Source organism: Caloenas nicobarica, chromosome 19 (genome assembly GCF_036013445.1).
Source record: "Caloenas nicobarica isolate bCalNic1 chromosome 19, bCalNic1.hap1, whole genome shotgun sequence".
NCBI classification, from domain to species: Eukaryota; Metazoa; Chordata; class Aves; order Columbiformes; family Columbidae; genus Caloenas; species Caloenas nicobarica.
In genome coordinates this window covers 11,985,533-12,004,641 of record NC_088263.1, presented here as the reverse complement: position 1 = coordinate 12,004,641, position 19,109 = coordinate 11,985,533, and the positions used below count along the sequence as shown (strand labels likewise).

General features: G+C 57.4%; 1 protein-coding gene and 1 long non-coding RNA gene across 8 annotated transcripts in view; one reads left to right on the top strand and one right to left on the bottom strand.

Moving 5' to 3' along the window:
• Positions 1–1,421: 1,421 nt before the first annotated feature.
• Positions 1,422–17,587, bottom strand: LOC135996378 (uncharacterized). Of its 5 annotated transcripts, XR_010607264.1 has the most exons (8): positions 17,539–17,587; positions 12,531–12,978; positions 9,996–10,146; positions 9,330–9,532; positions 4,083–4,530; positions 3,267–3,454; positions 2,821–2,941; positions 1,422–1,802 (listed from the first exon to the last, which is right to left on the bottom strand). It is a non-coding gene; the product is annotated as an uncharacterized LOC135996378 (long non-coding RNA). The 5 variants fall into 5 exon arrangements; XR_010607263.1 differs by lacking the exon at positions 17,539–17,587 and having other exon boundaries at positions 12,531–13,304; XR_010607267.1 differs by lacking the exon at positions 17,539–17,587 and having other exon boundaries at positions 9,330–9,519; positions 12,531–13,304.
• Positions 17,588–18,912: 1,325 nt separating this feature from the next.
• GARNL3 (GTPase activating Rap/RanGAP domain like 3) overlaps positions 18,913–19,109 on the top strand; it is a 50,915-nt gene continuing 50,718 nt past the window's right edge. For all 3 annotated transcript variants that reach the window (XM_065648252.1, XM_065648251.1, XM_065648255.1), the window contains exon 1: positions 18,913–18,986. In XM_065648252.1, the coding sequence (XP_065504324.1) occupies positions 18,913–18,986 (74 nt within the window). The remainder of the gene's footprint in view (positions 18,987–19,109) is intronic.

Here is a 19,109-nt window from a genome sequence, read left to right as displayed (position 1 = left end):
TCCTCCGGCCGCAGCAGCAACGGCGAAGGGGGGGATGTGGGGGGGGGAAAGCGGCGGCTCCTCCGGCCGCAGCAGCAACGGCGATCGGGGGATGTGGGGGGGGGAAAGCGGCGGCTCCTCCGGCCGCAGCAGCAACGGCGATCGGGGGATGTGGGGGGGCGAGAAGCGGCGGCTCCTCCGGCCGCAGCAGCAACGGCGATCGGGGGATGTGGGGGGGCGAGAAGCGGCGGCTCCTCCGGCCGCAGCAGCAACGGCGATCGGGGGATGTGGGGGGGCGAGAAGCGGCGGCTCCTCCGGCCGCAGCAGCAACGGCGATCGGGGGATGTGGGGGGGCGAGAAGCGGCGGCTCCTCCGGCCGCAGCAGCAACGGCGATCGGGGGATGTGGGGGAGCAAAAAGCGGCGGCTCCTCCGGCCGCAGCAGCAACGGCGATCGGGGGATGTGGGGGGGGAAAAGCGGCGGCTCCTCCGGCCACAGCAGCAACGGCGATCGGGGGATGTGGGGGGGCGAAAAGCGGCGGCTCCTCCGGCCGCAGCAGCAACGGCGATCTGCGATGTGGGGGGGGAAAAGCGGCGGCTCCTCCGGCCGCAGCCAGGACGTGGCTTCACCGGCACCGGGGCCGCGAGGCCGCGCGCTGTGGGGCTGCGGGGCGGGTGTGGGGCCGGGGGCTCCGGCGGTCCCGCAGCGGCGGCCGCGGGGCGGGATGGGGCGGCTGTGGCGGTACCTATGGGGCTGCTATAGGGGCTCTTCAGAGGCGTGTCTGGAGCACTTAGGGGCAGGCACAGGGCTGCTATAGCGGTACCTGTGGGGCTGCTATGGGGTTACTTATGGGGCACAGATTGGGGGGGGCACAGGATGGGGAGACAGCTGGGGGTGGCACCGCATGCAGGGGGTGGGGTCAGTGCGGAGGGGCGGGGACTATGAGAGGACGCGCCCACGGGGAGCCCCGCCTGGGGAAGGGGGTGGAGCCTCCGTGTGTCACGCCCTGTGGGAGGAGCCCGGGGGTGGAGCCTGTGCAGGCGTCACCCCTTGGACAGCCCACTCGGGGGTGGGGTCAGCAGGGGATGTGCTCCAAGGGGGCGTGGCTTAACAAGGGAGGGGCTTTGGAGGGGGTGGAGCCTTTACAGGACATGCTCTGAGGGGGCGTGGCTTAGGGGAGGTGGTTGGGAGGAGTTGGGGGCGGGGCCTCAGTGCGTCATGCTCCTCGGGCGATGCGGTGAAAGGGGAGGGGCCTGCATGTGACACGCCCCTTGGGGAGGGCACACACTGGCAGGGGCGGAGCTTTAAAGGGGATGGAGTTGGGGGCGTGACCTCTCGAGGACACGCCCCTGCAGGAGAAGCCCAGACTGGATATCACAGTGAAAAATTAAAATTAACTGTTGTTAATAAGATGTAGTTTGCTGTCTTTTTATTTTGACTCTACTTAGAGGTAATTTATACCTGTGATGTTTTCACACACCTCCCAAAAAAGCTGTGTTTAAATAGAGACAGTCATGACTCACTGTTTTCTAATTTTATTTTGCATCTAAATCTTTTAATGTTATGTTGGGAATCATTACTACCTGGGAGGTTTTTTAATACCTCCATTTATAAACAGTCGGGGGCCATGTTGGGGTATTTTTAATTAAGGAAACTGCTGTTTCAACCCGCAAGTGAAAACAAACCACACGTACGAGGCTGGACACGGTCAAACAAACCCCGGCTGGTTCAGCAGCCGCTGCCAGCGCATCCATTCACCGCCTGCCCAGCCCGACAGACCTGCTGGGCACACGTGTCCTGGTGAACTTGTACCAGCGCTGCATTCTGGGGAGAAATACATCCTGTAAGAATCCTTCTCTAAAACACTGCAGATCAACAATAGTTTTAAGTCACAGAGACTCCTCATTTTCTCTCTGACTCTCACAACAGTAATAAATAAATCCCAAAGGACAGAAAACACCAGGATAGGCTGGAAACAACAACAAACCCCACATGGCAGAAACAGTACAAGCACCTTAAGTAACACTTAAGCATCTCAAACGAAAATAAATGACGAAACCCTTCGGGAGAGGTCTAAAGAAAGACGAACGAGTCCACAGAGAGCGATACTAAAGCCCTCCTCCCGAGAGGACCATGTGGGGGACAGAGGCACTTGGAAGGGACGTGGTTTGACGAGGCCACTTGCCACACACATTGATTCTGGTGCCTGGAAGGACAATGGAGGGGACATGAGGGGACAGGGGGCACACGAAGGGTACGGAGGGATGTGGGGAGCTGATGGGGGTGCCTGCGATGGCTCCAGGGCACGCTGCCCAAGGGAGAGGTCCTGCAGCAACTGGAGGCCACATGAAGGGCTCTGGGTCACAAGAAAGGCAAACAGAGGCCTCTGGGCTGCAAAATACACAAACAGGTCCCCAGGCAACAAGAACACGGGGGGCGGCTACAAGGAAGGTAAATGGGGGCTCTCAGGTAACCAAAAGACAAGCTCAGCTGTCCTGAGAGGAGCAGATGGAAATCAGAGGAGTTCTAAAGGGAGCGGAGGGGCAAACAGAGCGGTCTTGAGAGGGTACAAGAGGGAAAAATGAGGCCTCTGGGATGTGCCAAAAGCAAATGGGGAAGTTTTGAGGGGAAGAGAGAAAAAGAGGGGAATTAAATGAAGCAAAAGGTCAAACGGGCACCTTGATGCCACCAAAGAGCCTGCGGGCACCCAAAGGCAGGCGGGGCAATCACAGAGGAACTGGAAGGAAACGGGTTTCTGAGGGAACAAGGTGGCGAGTAAGCCTGTGAGAGGCCCAGAAGCAAATGGATGCGTCCTGAGGAGAGCAAATCGAAAGGTTCTTACCTCTGAGAAGTTCTCCTTGACTTTTGTTCCACCAGCAGCCATCCTGTGGTCTCGGCACAGCCTGGTGATCCCTGACCTGCACCACCACAACCTTTAACAGGACATCCGGCAGTTCTAGAACCTGAATGACAAACAGCAAGTACTTCTCCAGGACAGCTTTGATGTAGGATTGTTTTATTTTGTTTTCCCTGCAGAGGACAGGGAGAAGTTTCTCATCCCCACAGTACCACTAAACACCCTACCCATGATCCTTCAGGCATTTTGGGGCTGTAACCCCCCCATCTCTCACTGGCCTGCTCCTCCAGTACCATCAGCACACCCCCCAGTAACATCATCATCACCCCCCCAAATCCCCCCTTCTTTTCTCTCCAAAAAAAGGTAGAAAAGGGAAATAGCCCCCACGGGCAGCTCCTCGCTCTCATAATGCCATTTACATATGTACGTACCACAACTCTTCAAAACAGGGGGCAGTGCCCCAAACAGTCGCAGTCCCCATCCCACAGGCCAGCAGCTGCCCCATGGCACGGTGGGGAGGGAAGATGTTGCCAGGTCTCCCGCTTGGGCTCTGCTCCCCCACGTTCTGTTCCCCGCCTGGGCTGCGGGATCTGCTGACCATCAGGTGTTCATAGCTCCCCTTTTGAAAAACGAAAATTCGAAATTAGAGTTCAGCATCTTAAGAAAATAGCACAGAAAGAAGCAGAGGTATTAGTCAGAATAAGGCATCGCCCAGCGGCAGCGCTTGTTGGCCGTGCGCTGCAGAAGAGAAAAAAAAAAGAAAAGAAAACAAGAAAAGGAATGATCTCTTCCAGGCAGTTTCTCGAAACAGTCGAGAGATTATAAATATGCATAAAAATGCATAAATATATATGACTAGAAATAGAAATATAGCTTCCCAGGGAAAACAACTGCCATGGGGCTGGGCTGCAGAGCAGCGAGCGGGTGGGGAGGACAGAGCTACGGGGGGAGACAACGGGCGCTTTGGGGCAGCGCAGGTGCCCCGGGGGTCCGCGAGCAAAGGGGCGACGGGGGGGCAGTGTGGAACGGGGGGGCCGGAGAGGAGAGAGGAGGGAGCGGGGACACGTCTCACGGGGGAAAAAATGCCCGCGGGGCACGTTTGGAGAGAAATCGTTTGGGGAGGGGCAGAGACACGCGGGAGGCAGTGCAAGTAGAAAGGCGCACGGGGCGGGGGGGGCACGGGACCTGTGTGGGGGTGACCTGCACCTGGGGGGTCCACCCGGGACCACCCACAGCAGACGACTCACCTGGGACAACCCGCAAAGGAGAATTCGCTCTGAAGAACCGACCCACGACAGAGACTCCACACCGGATCATCCCCAGCAACGCCCCTGCGACTGCTGGCGTTTCACTCCGTATTTGCCCCAAAAGGGGGGCAGTGTGCCTGTCCATAAGACACGTTATTTTTTTTTTTTTCCTAAACTTTTCAAAAATGCCTAATTTTGAGAGGTTTTGGCACTTTTTCACAACATGCTTTTGGTTTAATGCACGAAAATATGGTTCATTTTGCTTTCCAGCTGCGCGCATCCAGGGAGAGTTCGCTTTCCCCAGGGCCTAAAATTGTTCTTTTTCTTATTATTTTCCCCATTGCACATGCAGACTCAGGGTGTTCGGCATCTTTCTCAGCTGCTGTGGCGGTTCACGCTCTCTGTGCGCAGCCCCAGAGGGGGGCATCAGGCGTTCACAGCTCCCCCTCTGAAAAACAAAAATTCCAAATTAGAGTTCAGCGTCTGAAAAAAAAGAGCGCAGAAGAAAGCAGAGGAATTCAGTCGCAATAAGGGATAGCAGAGCAGCTGAGCTAACGGAGGATTTGGGGGAAATGGGCCACCTTGAAACACAAGGCATCTTTTAAAAGCCAGAGCGATTTGAGCAATTCAAGACAACATTAAGACAAACTGACACCATTTGGGACACACTCAGCGGACAAGGAAACGCTCTCGCTGACGCTAGAAAGCGTCTCGCCCCTTCCCTCCGGCACCGCCGCAGGAGACAACCCCAGCGAGGCCGCGGGACGGGCTCGCGCCGCCAGCGGGATCTGCGCTCACGGATCCGCCGCCACAGCTCCGGCCCTCGCCACGCTGCTGCTGCTGCTGCTGCTGCTGCTGCTGCTGCTGCTGCTACGCATCTGGCTCAGTCAGTAAAGCTGAAAGCGTGCAGCTCCAGAGAGTGACACTAAAAAGTAAAGAACCAACCGCGGTCATTCGCTTTATACTAAAAAGGCGTGCGGATGGTTACTTACGCCAGAAAAAACCCTTCTCTTTCATTTTCCTTTGGCATTTCCTTTGGCACGGGCGCCTGCGCCATCGCCCAGAGGCAGCGCTTGCTGGCCGTGCGCTGCAGTACCCGACTTTCGCCACACGACGGCAGCACCGAGGCGCGCCGCGGCACCGCATTGGGGCGGCCGCCTGCAGTACCGCGCTTTGCCCACAGGACGGCAGCACTGAGACCCGGCGCGGCAGCCCCGGGCAAGCAGGCGTGCCGCGTTCCGCGGGAACCCCGCAAAAAAACCCAAAACAAAACAAAAAAACCAGAGAGCCGCGGCAGGAAAGCGCCCCTGTCGCAGGGACGGCCGCAAGTCCCGAAAACGAACACCGCTGCCCGCCAGCCCGGTACCGGAAGGCTAACGCGCCCGGCTTGCTCTGCTGGCCGACGGCACCCGGAGGCAGCGCCTCTGAGTCCCGACCCCAGCTGTCCCCGGCCCGCGGCAGCATGCAAGCACGCGATCGGCCCGCTCTGCGCTTGAATTGCCGTTCCCTCCGCCCATCGCCTCCCCGCCCGAAGCGCAGAGCCACGTGCATATTGGGCGCGAGGTCTCGCGCTGTCTTTTTGTGTGCGCGTTTTCTTTTTCTTTCTCTTGTGCCACGTTGTCCAGAAAGGGGAAGCTGAGCGCGTGGGTGCCACGGCTCCACGGGGCTCCTCTCCACGGGGAGGGTGCTCGGGCCGGAAAGGACCCTGAGCCTGGCGTGGGTGGACACACCCAATCGCACGTACAGACACAGAACCCGCCGGGCCTCGCCCTGAGCTTCCGCACTTCCGCCAAAGCGGCACCCCACTCGCCACGCCGCCGAGCCTGCAACCGCACCTTAGCTCTGTTTTTAAACATCCCCCTGACAAAAGGGGGCTGCGCCGCTCCCGGAGAGACCGCAATACCGGGAACGGGCGCTGCACTGGAGACACGGCTCCAGGCCACAAACCTTTAGCCCACCTGCCCTAAGAGTCACACGCCTCTCACCAGCTTCGCGAGCTCGGCCACGAGGGCAGGAGGGGGAAACCTAACTAAACACCTCCCCACCGCACTGGCCCATCCCGTTCCTCCTGTTCCAACGTCACGGTCCCCCTCGCCACGCCCGCACTCACCTGCCGCCTATTTCGCCGCTCCGTTCCCCTCGCTCCCTCCCACCGTCCCGCCGCGCTCAGCGGGCACCGACACCCGGCGGGAGGTTCCCGCCTGTCACCTCACGCCCCTCTGCCGGCTCCGGGGACCTCACGAAGGACTGCCCTGCCCTGAACCGCCTGCCTCCAGATCCCCGGGAGCCGGCCGCAGCGAGAGCTCCGCAGCCTCCCGTCCCTCGCCCCGACGCCCGTCCCGTTCATTCCCGGTACCCCCCCGAGACACCACGGACACGCTTGCCAGGGAGCTAGCTATTCCAACTGGATTGAGTCGGCGCGCTCTCATTGGCTGCTTTCCACCCCACCGCGCTGTCCTCCTATTGGATGCTCCTTCCCGCGCTCCGCCCCCACAAGCCCGCGCCTGCGCCGGACCTGACTGAGGACTGCGCCCATTTGGGCATGCGCAGTAGCGACCTCACAAGCACCGCCCCTTCGACAACCTGATTGGCTGCCTACGCACGTCAATCGCCATTCTCTCCGCCTATCAGCGCTCCGCGCCTCAACCTCGCTCGCGCCGTCTGATTGGCCCGCTCTGCATCCTCACTCGCCTGCTCGCCGCCCTGCGGGGACCCCGAGCCCATTTGGCCGTGCAGCTTCAAAGACGGAAACTAAAAAGCAAAGAACAAACCGCCGTCATTCGCTTATACTAAAGAGGTGTGCGGATGCCTACCCACACCACAAAAAGCCCTTAGCTTTCATTTTCCTCCGGCACTAAAATCGCACAGGTGTGAACTCGTAAAATTAAACCATCCATCTCCCAGACACACGCTTCGAACTTGACTACGGTGGGTTTCTGTTTGTCTTACACCAACGGACTTGCACATTTGTGAGGAAACAAAGTCATTTTGAAGCATAGCCTCTCCTGGGGGAAAAACGCGTCTTAGTGATCGAAAAAAATAAAATCCGACTTGGAGCTCCCAACCATTAGGGAGCGGTGGGGAAACAAACAAAAGCGAAGACCAACAGCAGCATCGTAAAGTAGTATTCAGCTTCAGTTCTGATCACGTACTTAAAAGCCTCTCTCAGTCCTACGAACGATTAGTCCTTTTTTGGAAGGACACATTTTTTTACTTGAATGTCCTCAGTTGAAGACTCCACTAAACAGAACGGGGATCGAGCCGCAGGACAACATGCCATCGACATATTAACAAGGGAAAAAACCCACAAGTCAACCCCAGGTTCGATTACTAGTTTCCATCCCGTTTCATTCCTTACATTTCAACTGGCACCCAGGTGCTCCAAAATTAACTATACCCATGCCACTTCGCACAAAAAATTCAGTTCTACGTTTAAACATTCAAGGCTATTTCCAGTGTGCCCCTAAATTCACTGTGAACAAAGACAAGAGAAACACTCAACCCTAAGGAGCGCCAGCCGGCAGGTTTCTCCCCTCTCTGCCCGGGACCGAGAAGACACCGCCGCCGCCTCCTGCTGCCGCCTCGCCCGTGCCCCCTCTCAGCGGGGCTGCCCCACGACAGCCGGGGGCCTCTTCTCTTTTTCCCGGCGGCCGGTCCGACCGCTGCCCCCCGCTTTCTGACGGCCGCGGGCACGACCCCGCCCGCAGCGGCAGCGCCCCCCTCGGCCCTGCCCCGGCACGGGCACAGGGCGCCGCTTCCCAGCTGCAGTACCGGCCTGTGGCCACCAGACGGCAGCACCGAGCGCGGGTGCGCCGCGCCCCCCGCGCCGCCGCAGCGCGCCCGCTTCTTTTCAGACCCCCGGCCCTTCTTCTTGACCCGTGGGCAGCTTCAGCTGCCCTGGAACGCGCTTTCCCAGAGCCGCGCGGATGACAGACACGCATACCGACGTACACTTCCCCAAGCCTAAGCGTAGCCAGGATTCCCTTCCTCGCCCTCAACGTTTTTCTTCAAGAGTCCAGCAGCTCACCCGTCCTCATGAGCTGCCTCGCTGCCAACAAACGAACAGAAAAGAAAAAAAGAAAGAAAAGAAAACAAGAAAAGGAATGATCTCTTCCAGGCAGTTTCTCGAAACAGTCGAGAGATTATAAAATTGCACGTGTCTTTTCCCAGCAGAATGAGCCTGTGATTCCACGAAAAAGGAGGGCAAGGAGCAGGTCAGCTTGTCAGAGAAAGACAGGGACAGGGAGCAAGACAAGGCAACACAGAGAGAGAGGCAAAAGGGACAGGGAGGCAGGGCAAAGGGAAGGAGAGGCCAAGATCAGAGACAAGCAGCAGGACACAGACGGTGGGGAAAACTCCTAAAACGGGCAGCGGGAGAGACAGACCAAGGAGAAACGGGCGCCGGGCCGCGGGACAGGGAGCGGGGCAGAGCGTCACGGAAACAAAAACAAAAAGAGGGAACGGGACAGAGAAACGAGGGGAAAGACAAGGAGAAGGGCAGAGAAACAGGAACGGGGGCGGGCAGGGAGCAGGACCGAGAGACGGAGCGAGGAAGGGAAAAAAGAACGGGGGCAGCATGCAGGGAGAGAAACGACGACAGGGAGCAGGACAATAGCATGGGCTGCAGGACAGAGACGGAGGAATTGCAAAAACACAGACACGAGGAGCGCCACAGAATGACAGCCAGGGGAAAGAGGCACAGAGAGCGGGACAGCGCCGGAGCGGAAAAAAAAAAACCAAACCAACGGTGCTGGGCCGCTGGAGAGAGATACGCAGAAAGAAAAAAACACCCAGGAAGAGAGAAAAGAAAGAGGGGATGGCTGGCTGGGGGAGGGAGGGGAAAGCAGTTAGAAAGGGTGGGAGAAGGACCGCGACAGAACAACAGAAAAGCCAGCGAGGCCAGGCAGGGCAGGGGGGCCGTGACACTGCTTGTCTAGCAGTATAATCTGCGATCTGCCAATTTATTTCCAATTTCCTGATCACTGCTCCCTTTCGATGCCCTTTGCAACGCACGATGGCAACTTTTCTAGCAACGGCACAGCTTCCAACACTTGGAGTATCATATTTAATCTGTCTTCCTTCTGCTGTTAATAAACCTTGTTCTTTTCAAATGGCACGCACCATTCTAAAAACATACTTTGAAACAGTGCAAATATTAACCTTCTTCTCTTTGGATAATTCTAAAGCTCGCGTGAGCGCAGCTTTCTGGGCAGAGGTCTCTGCAGGTAAAGGTTTAGTTTCGATTACCTTGTGGGTAGTTGTCACCGCATACCCGGCTTGACGTACTCCTTGCTTTACGCAGAGCTGCTTCCGACGGTGAACCAGGAGTCTTCAGCATCCTCCAGTGGCTGGCTGGTCCTTTAGATCCGGTCCGCTGGAGTAAACAGCTTCTGTTGTTTCCGAGCAATCGGACACCACAGGCTCCGAAACAGATCCACTGAGGAGAGAAGCTGGATTGACAATGTCAGTCGTAGCAATATTTCCATCATCTTGTTCCACCCACACGGCCTGGTATTTCAGGGGACGCTAATACAGTCATTTTCTGTCCCACAGTGAGCTTACGAGCTTCCCGCACATCGAGCGCGACAGCTGCCACGGCTCAAAGACAGCCAGGCCAGCCTTTGCTCGCTTCGTCTGGTTGCTTAGGGAAGCAGACCACGGCTCGCTTAGGAGATCTTAACCGCTGTGCCGGAACACCCAAAGCAATACTTTGCCTTTCGTGTGAGTACAACCAAAATGGTTTGGTGACATCTGGCAGGCCCAGGGCCGGAGCCCTCGCCAGTTCCTTTTTCAGTTGCGAAAAAGCCCTCCCGGCTTCTCCCGTCCAATTCAACTCGGAGCTGTTTTCTTTTAACAGTTCGTACAAAGGCTTTACTGAGAGTCCATCATTATAAATCCAAAGCCCGCACCAACCTGTCCTTTCAAGAAACGTCCGCAGCCCTTTTACCGTCGCCGGTTCCGGCGTCCGGCAAACAGGTTCTTTCCGCTCTGTCCCCAGCTCTCGCCGTCCTCCGGAGATCTCCAATCCCAGATAGGTCACTCGGTGCCGCATCAGCCGGGCCTTCTGTTGGGAAACCCGATGCTCACTTAATCGCAGAAAATCAGTCAGCTTACAGTCCATTGCACACAAGCCTCTTTGGGTTTTGTGCCTATAAGGAGACAACAAAGTCCCATTGCCCGGAAGGGCTTCCCAGGCGTCACGTTCTCATGCTAACTGGTTTCCGAAAATCACAGGGCTGCTGCTCCTGAATCCCCGGGGTGACACGACCCGGGTCAATTGGGTCTTTCTCCCAGTAAAGGGATTTTCCCACTCAGAGGCAAAAAGCTTCTGACTCTCTTTGGCTAATGCAAGACAGAAAAAGGCACCTTTGAAATCCAACACAGTAGACCATTTGTGATTATCTCGCCATTTATCTAACAATGTGTAAGGGTTAGCTACTACCGGGTGTCAATCTGCGGTAATTTTGTTTATCGCTCTCCAATCTTGCACTAACCTATAGCTTTTACTGTCTGGTTTCTTTACAGGCCGGATTGAAGTGTTCGCTTCTGACTCACATTCTATCAGCAGCCTAAACTGCAAAAAGTTACCGGTCATTTCTTTTACCCCTTCTCTATCCTCTAATTTCAGAGGATATTGTCTAGTTCTGACTGGTCCAGCTCCAGCTTTCAAATTGATTTTCACTGGTTCTGCATTCTTTGATTTACCAGGAACTGCCGAAGCCCATACCCCTGCAAATACTTGATCCAATATTTCCCGAGCTATTTGGCTTTGCTTGTCCGTTTGAATCATTGCCAATTAAAATCTCAGCTCTTTTATCTTGAATCTCACTTTCCCCCGTTTGAATGTTATGATTGCTTCCAATTGTTTTCATAGGTCTCGTCTTAGTAACAGTTTTGGAGACCTAGGCGTATATAAGAACTTATACATCCCGATTGGTTTTCCTAACTTATATTTGATTGGCCGTAAAAATAAAGCTTTCTCCTGTTGGCCAGTAGCTCCCACTACAGTTACAAAATCTTTATCTAAGGGTATCGTTTCCTGGTTCAAAATAGAACAAGACACTCCAGTATCAATTAAAAACTCCATTCCTTTCCTGTGTTTCCCTGGCCTTACTAGGACCGGTGGATCCGCTAGGCTGGATTCCTCAGGTTCCCGTCAATCAACTTCTGCCACTGACCATTACATCTCATCGAGGTTTCTCTATTCACGTTATCCCCAGGTGGCTCCCCAGTCTTCCCGGTGAGCTAAAATACACCCTAGCGGGCTCTTTTTCGGCATTTTCTCTGATTGGCTGCTTTCCACGCCACCGCGCCGTCCCACTGGCTGCTCCTCCCCGTGTTCCGCCCCCACGAACCCTCCTCGGGGCGCAGCCGCGCGAGGACCGCGCCATTGGGGCCCGTTTTCCCCACAAGCACGGCTCCCAGAGCCGACTCTCCGGGGCGGCGGAGCCGCAGCGGAGCCGGCCGGGCCGGGCACTCACCGGGGCCGCGCATAAACGGCGACGAACGGCGGCGCGGCGGGACCGCTCCGGGCTCGAGCGGGGCGCGCACGCGGCCGCCGAGAGCGCCGCCCGCGCTTGGCAGCGGCCATCTTTGCGCATGCGCATCGGGAAGCCCGCGGGACACGCCCCCCGCCCGCCCCTTCGCTTCCCTTCCCGCAACCTGATTGGCTGCCTATGCACGTCAATTTCCATTCTCCCCGCCTATGGTCACCCCCCCCCCCGTTTGCCCCGCGCTGCGCTCCGCTCCGCCCCTCCAGCTTTCTCGCGCGTCCTGATTGGCCCGCTCTGCACCGCCCTTCGCGTTCTCTCCACCCACTCGCTGGAACCTCCAGGCGATTTGCATAGCCGGCGCGGCTTTCCCTTCTATTTAATTTCTGTATCCATTTCTAGTTCTTTTCTCGGTCCGTTAGAGCCCTCGGATGCTCCATCTGCATACATATATATACACACATATATAAAATATACATATATGTATCTCTCTATATGTCATCTATAGAAACGTAAAAATAATTTCATATGTGTATATATATATATATATGCATAAATATATATGACTAGAAATAGAAATATAGCTTCCCAGGGAAAACAACTGCCATGGGGCTGGGCTGCAGAGCAGCGAGCGGGTGGGGAGGACAGAGCTACGGGGGGAGACAACGGGCGCTTTGGGGCAGCGCAGGTGCCCCGGGGGTCCGCGAGCAAAGGGGCGACGGGGGGGCAGTGTGGAACGGGGGGGCCGGAGAGGAGAGAGGAGGGAGCGGGGACACGTCTCACGGGGGAAAAAATGCCCGCGGGGCACGTTTGGAGAGAAATCGTTTGGGGAGGGGCAGAGACACGCGGGAGGCAGTGCAAGTAGAAAGGCGCACGGGGCGGGGGGGGCACGGGACCTGTGTGGGGGTGACCTGCACCTGGGGGGTCCACCCGGGACCACCCACAGCAGACGACTCACCTGGGACAACCCGCAAAGGAGAATTCGCTCTGAAGAACCGACCCACGACAGAGACTCCACACCGGATCATCCCCAGCAACGCCCCTGCGACTGCTGGCGTTTCACTCCGTATTTGCCCCAAAAGGGGGGCAGTGTGCCTGTCCATAAGACACGTTATTTTTTTTTTTTTCCTAAACTTTTCAAAAATGCCTAATTTTGAGAGGTTTTGGCACTTTTTCACAACATGCTTTTGGTTTAATGCACGAAAATATGGTTCATTTTGCTTTCCAGCTGCGCGCATCCAGGGAGAGTTCGCTTTCCCCAGGGCCTAAAATTGTTCTTTTTCTTATTATTTTCCCCATTGCACATGCAGACTCAGGGTGTTCGGCATCTTTCTCAGCTGCTGTGGCGGTTCACGCTCTCTGTGCGCAGCCCCAGAGGGGGGCATCAGGCGTTCACAGCTCCCCCTCTGAAAAACAAAAATTCCAAATTAGAGTTCAGCGTCTGAAAAAAAAGAGCGCAGAAGAAAGCAGAGGAATTCAGTCGCAATAAGGGATAGCAGAGCAGCTGAGCTAACGGAGGATTTGGGGGAAATGGGCCACCTTGAAACACAAGGCATCTTTTAAAAGCCAGAGCGATTTGAGCAATTCAAGACAACATTAAGACAAACTGACACCATTTGGGACACACTCAGCGGACAAGGAAACGCTCTCGCTGACGCTAGAAAGCGTCTCGCCCCTTCCCTCCGGCACCGCCGCAGGAGACAACCCCAGCGAGGCCGCGGGACGGGCTCGCGCCGCCAGCGGGATCTGCGCTCACGGATCCGCCGCCACAGCTCCGGCCCTCGCCACGCTGCTGCTGCTGCTGCTGCTGCTGCTGCTGCTGCTACGCATCTGGCTCAGTCAGTAAAGCTGAAAGCGTGCAGCTCCAGAGAGTGACACTAAAAAGTAAAGAACCAACCGCGGTCATTCGCTTTATACTAAAAAGGCGTGCGGATGGTTACTTACACCAGAAAAAACCCTTCTCTTTCATTTTCCTTTGGCATTTCCTTTGGCACGGGCGCCTGCGCCATCGCCCAGAGGCAGCGCTTGCTGGCCGTGCGCTGCAGTACCCGACTTTCGCCACACGACGGCAGCACCGAGGCGCGCCGCGGCACCGCATTGGGGCGGCCGCCTGCAGTACCGCGCTTTGCCCACAGGACGGCAGCACTGAGACCCGGCGCGGCAGCCCCGGGCGAGCAGGCGTGCCGCGTTCCGCGGGAACCCCGCAAAAAAACCCAAAACAAAACAAAAAAACCAGAGAGCCGCGGCAGGAAAGCGCCCCTGTCGCAGGGACGGCCGCAAGTCCCGAAAACGAACACCGCTGCCCGCCAGCCCGGTACCGGAAGGCTAACGCGCCCGGCTTGCTCTGCTGGCCGACGGCACCCGGAGGCAGCGCCTCTGAGTCCCGACCCCAGCTGTCCCCGGCCCGCGGCAGCATGCAAGCACGCGATCGGCCCGCTCTGCGCTTGAATTGCCATTCCCTCCGCCCATCGCCTCCCCGCCCGAAGCGCAGAGCCACGTGCATATTGGGCGCGAGGTCTCGCGCTGTCTTTTTGTGTGCGCGTTTTCTTTTTCTTTCTCTTGTGCCACGTTGTCCAGAAAGGGGAAGCTGAGCGCGTGGGTGCCACGGCTCCACGGGGCTCCTCTCCACGGGGAGGGTGCTCGGGCCGGAAAGGACCCTGAGCCTGGCGTGGGTGGACACACCCAATCGCACGTACAGACACAGAACCCGCCGGGCCTCGCCCTGAGCTTCCGCACTTCCGCCAAAGCGGCACCCCACTCGCCACGCCGCCGAGCCTGCAACCGCACCTTAGCTCTGTTTTTAAACATCCCCCTGACAAAAGGGGGCTGCGCCGCTCCCGGAGAGACCGCAATACCGGGAACGGGCGCTGCACTGGAGACACGGCTCCAGGCCACAGACCTTTAGCCCACCTGCCCTAAGAGTCACACGCCTCTCACCAGCTTCGCGAGCTCGGCCACGAGGGCAGGAGGGGGAAACCTAACTAAACACCTCCCCACCGCACTGGCCCATCCCGTTCCTCCTGTTCCAACGTCACGGTCCCCCTCGCCACGCCCGCACTCACCTGCCGCCTATTTCGCCGCTCCGTTCCCCTCGCTCCCTCCCACCGTCCCGCCGCGCTCAGCGGGCACCGACACCCGGCGGGAGGTTCCCGCCTGTCACCTCACGCCCCTCTGCCGGCTCCGGGGACCTCACGAAGGACTGCCCTGCCCTGAACCGCCTGCCTCCAGATCCCCGGGAGCCGGCCGCAGCGAGAGCTCCGCAGCCTCCCGTCCCTCGCCCCGACGCCCGTCCCGTTCATTCCCGGTACCCCCCCGAGACACCACGGACACGCTTGCCAGGGAGCTAGCTATTCCAACTGGATTGAGTCGGCGCGCTCTCATTGGCTGCTTTCCACCCCACCGCGCTGTCCTCCTATTGGATGCTCCTTCCCGCGCTCCGCCCCCACAAGCCCGCGCCTGCGCCGGACCTGACTGAGGACTGCGCCCATTTGGGCATGCGCAGTAGCGACCTCACAAGCACCGCCCCTTCGACAACCTGATTGGCTGCCTACGCACGTCAATCGCCATTCTCTCCGCCTATCAGCGCTCCGCGCCTCAACCTCGCTCGCGCCGTCTGATTGGCCCGCTCTGCATCCTCACTCGCCTGCTCGCCGCCCTGCGGGGACCCCGAGCCCATTTGGCCGTGCAGCTTCAAAGACGGAAACTAAAAAGCAAAGAACAAACCGCCGTCATTCGCTTATACTAAAGAGGTGTGCGGATGCCTACCCACACCACAAAAAGCCCTTAGCTTTCATTTTCCTCCGGCACTAAAATCGCACAGGTGTGAACTCGTAAAATTAAACCATCCATCTCCCAGACACACGCTTCGAACTTGACTACGGTGGGTTTCTGTTTGTCTTACACCAACGGACTTGCACATTTGTGAGGAAACAAAGTCATTTTGAAGCATAGCCTCTCCTGGGGGAAAAACGCGTCTTAGTGATCGAAAAAAATAAAATCCGACTTGGAGCTCCCAACCATTAGGGAGCGGTGGGGAAACAAACAAAAGCGAAGACCAACAGCAGCATCGTAAAGTAGTATTCAGCTTCAGTTCTGATCACGTACTTAAAAGCCTCTCTCAGTCCTACGAACGATTAGTCCTTTTTTGGAAGGACACATTTTTTTACCTGAATGTCCTCAGTTGAAGACTCCACTAAACAGAACGGGGATCGAGCCGCAGGACAACATGCCATCGACATATTAACAAGGGAAAAAACCCACAAGTCAACCCCAGGTTCGATTACTAGTTTCCATCCCGTTTCATTCCTTACATTTCAACTGGCACCCAGGTGCTCCAAAATTAACTATACCCATGCCACTTCGCACAAAAAATTCAGTTCTACGTTTAAACATTCAAGGCTATTTCCAGTGTGCCCCTAAATTCACTGTGAACAAAGACAAGAGAAACACTCAACCCTAAGGAGCGCCAGCCGGCAGGTTTCTCCCCTCTCTGCCCGGGACCGAGAAGACACCGCCGCCGCCTCCTGCTGCCGCCTCGCCCGTGCCCCCTCTCAGCGGGGCTGCCCCACGACAGCCGGGGGCCTCTTCTTTTTTTCCCGGCGGCCGGTCCGACCGCTGCCCCCCGCTTTCTGACGGCCGCGGGCACGACCCCGCCCGCAGCGGCAGCGCCCCCCTCGGCCCCGCCCCGGCACGGGCACAGGGCGCCGCTTCCCAGCTGCAGTACCGGCCTGTGGCCACCAGACGGCAGCACCGAGCGCGGGTGCGCCGCGCCCCCCGCGCCGCCGCAGCGCGCCCGCTTCTTTTCAGACCCCCGGCCCTTCTTCTTGACCCGTGGGCAGCTTCAGCTGCCCTGGAACGCGCTTTCCCAGAGCCGCGCGGATGACAGACACGCATACCGACGTACACTTCCCCAAGCCTATGCGTAGCCAGGATTCCCTTCCTCGCCCTCAACGTTTTTCTTCAAGAGTCCAGCAGCTCACCCGTCCTCATGAGCTGCCTCGCTGCCAACAAACGAACAGAAAAGAAAAAAAGAAAGAAAAGAAAACAAGAAAAGGAATGATCTCTTCCAGGCAGTTTCTCGAAACAGTCGAGAGATTATAAAATTGCACGTGTCTTTTCCAAGCAGAATGAGCCTGTGATTCCACGAAAAAGGAGGGCAAGGAGCAGGTCAGCTTGTCAGAGAACGACAGGGAGCAAGACAAGGCGACACAGAGAGAGAGGCAAAAGGGACAGGGAGGCAGGGCAAAGGGAAGGAGAGGCCAAGATCAGAGACAAGCAGCAGGACACAGACGGTGGGGAAAAATCCTAGAACGGGCAGCGGGAGAGACAGACCAAGGAGAAACGGGGAAGCAGACCACGGCTCGCTTAGGAGATCTTAATTACAAATAGGCGTTTGTATTTTTAAAACCATCAACAGAAATTTTTTACGTTCTAAAATCCTTTATATAATATAGTAGAAAAAGGTTTTATTTAAAAAACATTTTATATATACATGAATACCATTCCGCAATATATAAAAACAAATAACAGATTTCTCTCTGTTTGAATGGCTCACACTCATATTTACAGGTTTTGATACATTTTATCCTCCCCCATGAATTTTCAGGCATTTTTGGACTGTGACCCCCTCTTTTCGGGGGGACTCCCTTTGACCCCAACTTACCTGCTCCCCCACCCGCATCACCAGCCCCAGTCACGCCAGGGTGCCATAAGTGACACCATCACACAAAGCAAGGGAAACAGCCCCAACGGGCAGCTCCTTACTCTCATCATGCCATTTGCGTACGTGTACGTACCACAACCCCCAAAAAGCGTAGGGGGCTCCCCTAGGAAAACAAAGAGGGGGCAGCGCCCCAAAGAGTCGCAGCCCCCATCCCACAGGCCGGCAGCTGCCCCGCGGCACGGCGGGGACGGAGGACGGCACCACATCTCCCGCTCGGGTTCCTCCGCCACGTTCCGTTCCTCACCTGGGCTGGGGGATCTGCTAAGCATCAGGTGTTCACCGCTCCCCCTCTGAAATACAAAAATTCCAAATTAGAGTTCAGCGTCCTAAAAAAAATAGCACAGAAGAAAGCAGAGGAATTCAGTCAGAATAAGGGACAGGACAGCAGCTGAGCTAACGGAGGATTCGAGGGAAATGGGCCACCTTGAAACGCATGATATTCTTTAAAAGCCAGAGCGATTTGAGCAATTCGAGACAACATTAAGACAAACTGACACCATTTAGGACACACTCAGCGGACAAGGAAACGCTCTCGCTGACGCTAGAAAGCGTCTCGCCCCTTCCCTCCGGCACCGCCGCAGGAGACAACCCCAGCGAGGCTGCGGGACGGGCTCGCGCTGCCAGCGGGATCTGCGCTCACGGATCCGCCGCCACAGCTCCGGCCCTCGCGACACTGCTGCTGCGTGTCTGGCTCAGTCAGTAAAGCTGAAAGTGAAATTAAAAGAAGAAAAATCTCAGTAATTCCCATTTGGCCATCTCCTCCAGCTTCATTTCATTCCTAGTATGTCACACAGCCCCAAGGACTGTCAGGTTCACGTAACCACCCAGCTCCTTCCAGCCTTCAGTAGATGGTGGTACTCAGAGAAACTGCCATGCAGACTGACACTGCGATGCTGGAAGTGTTTCACTTGACACAAAACCACACACAACCAACATGAAAAGGAGGAACAAGCAGCCACCTCTCACCTGCCCGTCCTCTCATCTGTCACAAGCAGAAGGAAAGCCAGGGGACCAACTGCCCTGTGCCCAGGCGCTGCCCGTTCAGCACACTATTGCCAGAAGCTTCTCGTCCATAGGACAGCTAGGAAGACTAGCCACCCAGCGCCACTTCCCCAGCCCCCCATCACCCCTACTGCATTTATGCTTCTGCACTACATGGAGCCCTCGTCCTCCCTCCACAGCGAACGCTGGCAGGTGGCAGCCACAGCACCCGGTATTTACAGTCAGATCTTCAGATCGTTTGTAAAGCTGTGTCCAGCCAAGACAGGATAAAAACCACGGCCTCTAAAAACTCCAGACACTGGAGGGGAAACTGACCCTGACCAGGAAACTGACAGAAGCTGGGGGCTGCGTCGCCCCTCCAGCTGCCCGGCAGACACTGCTGCGCGCCCGCCGCTGCCGTGGACCCGCGGGCTCTAGGACCCTGCGACCGGCGCGGGCGGGCTCGCAGCCTGCGCCCTGGTCCGCTGCCGGGCCCGGCTGCCCAGGCGCCGCTGCGGCGGAGGGCGCGAGCGGGCGGGAGAGGCGCGGCGCAGCCCCGCGCCCGTGCGGCCGCCTGCTCCGCGGCAGCGCCGAAACCGACGGGAGCGCGGGGGCGGCGCGGCGGGAGGGCGTCCCGATGCCCTTCTCAGGTGCGCCGGGCAGCTTCACCGCCAGCTGCTGCTGGTGCCCGGCGCCTCTGAGAGCCCTCTGGTAACTACCTGGCTCGGGAGCGGCCGAGAGGAGCGGCCGGCGGGGTGGCGCTGGGAACCGCCGCTCCGGGAGCGCGGGCGGGGCGGGGGGGCGGCCCCTCCGCTGGGCGGCCCGGGGGCGGCA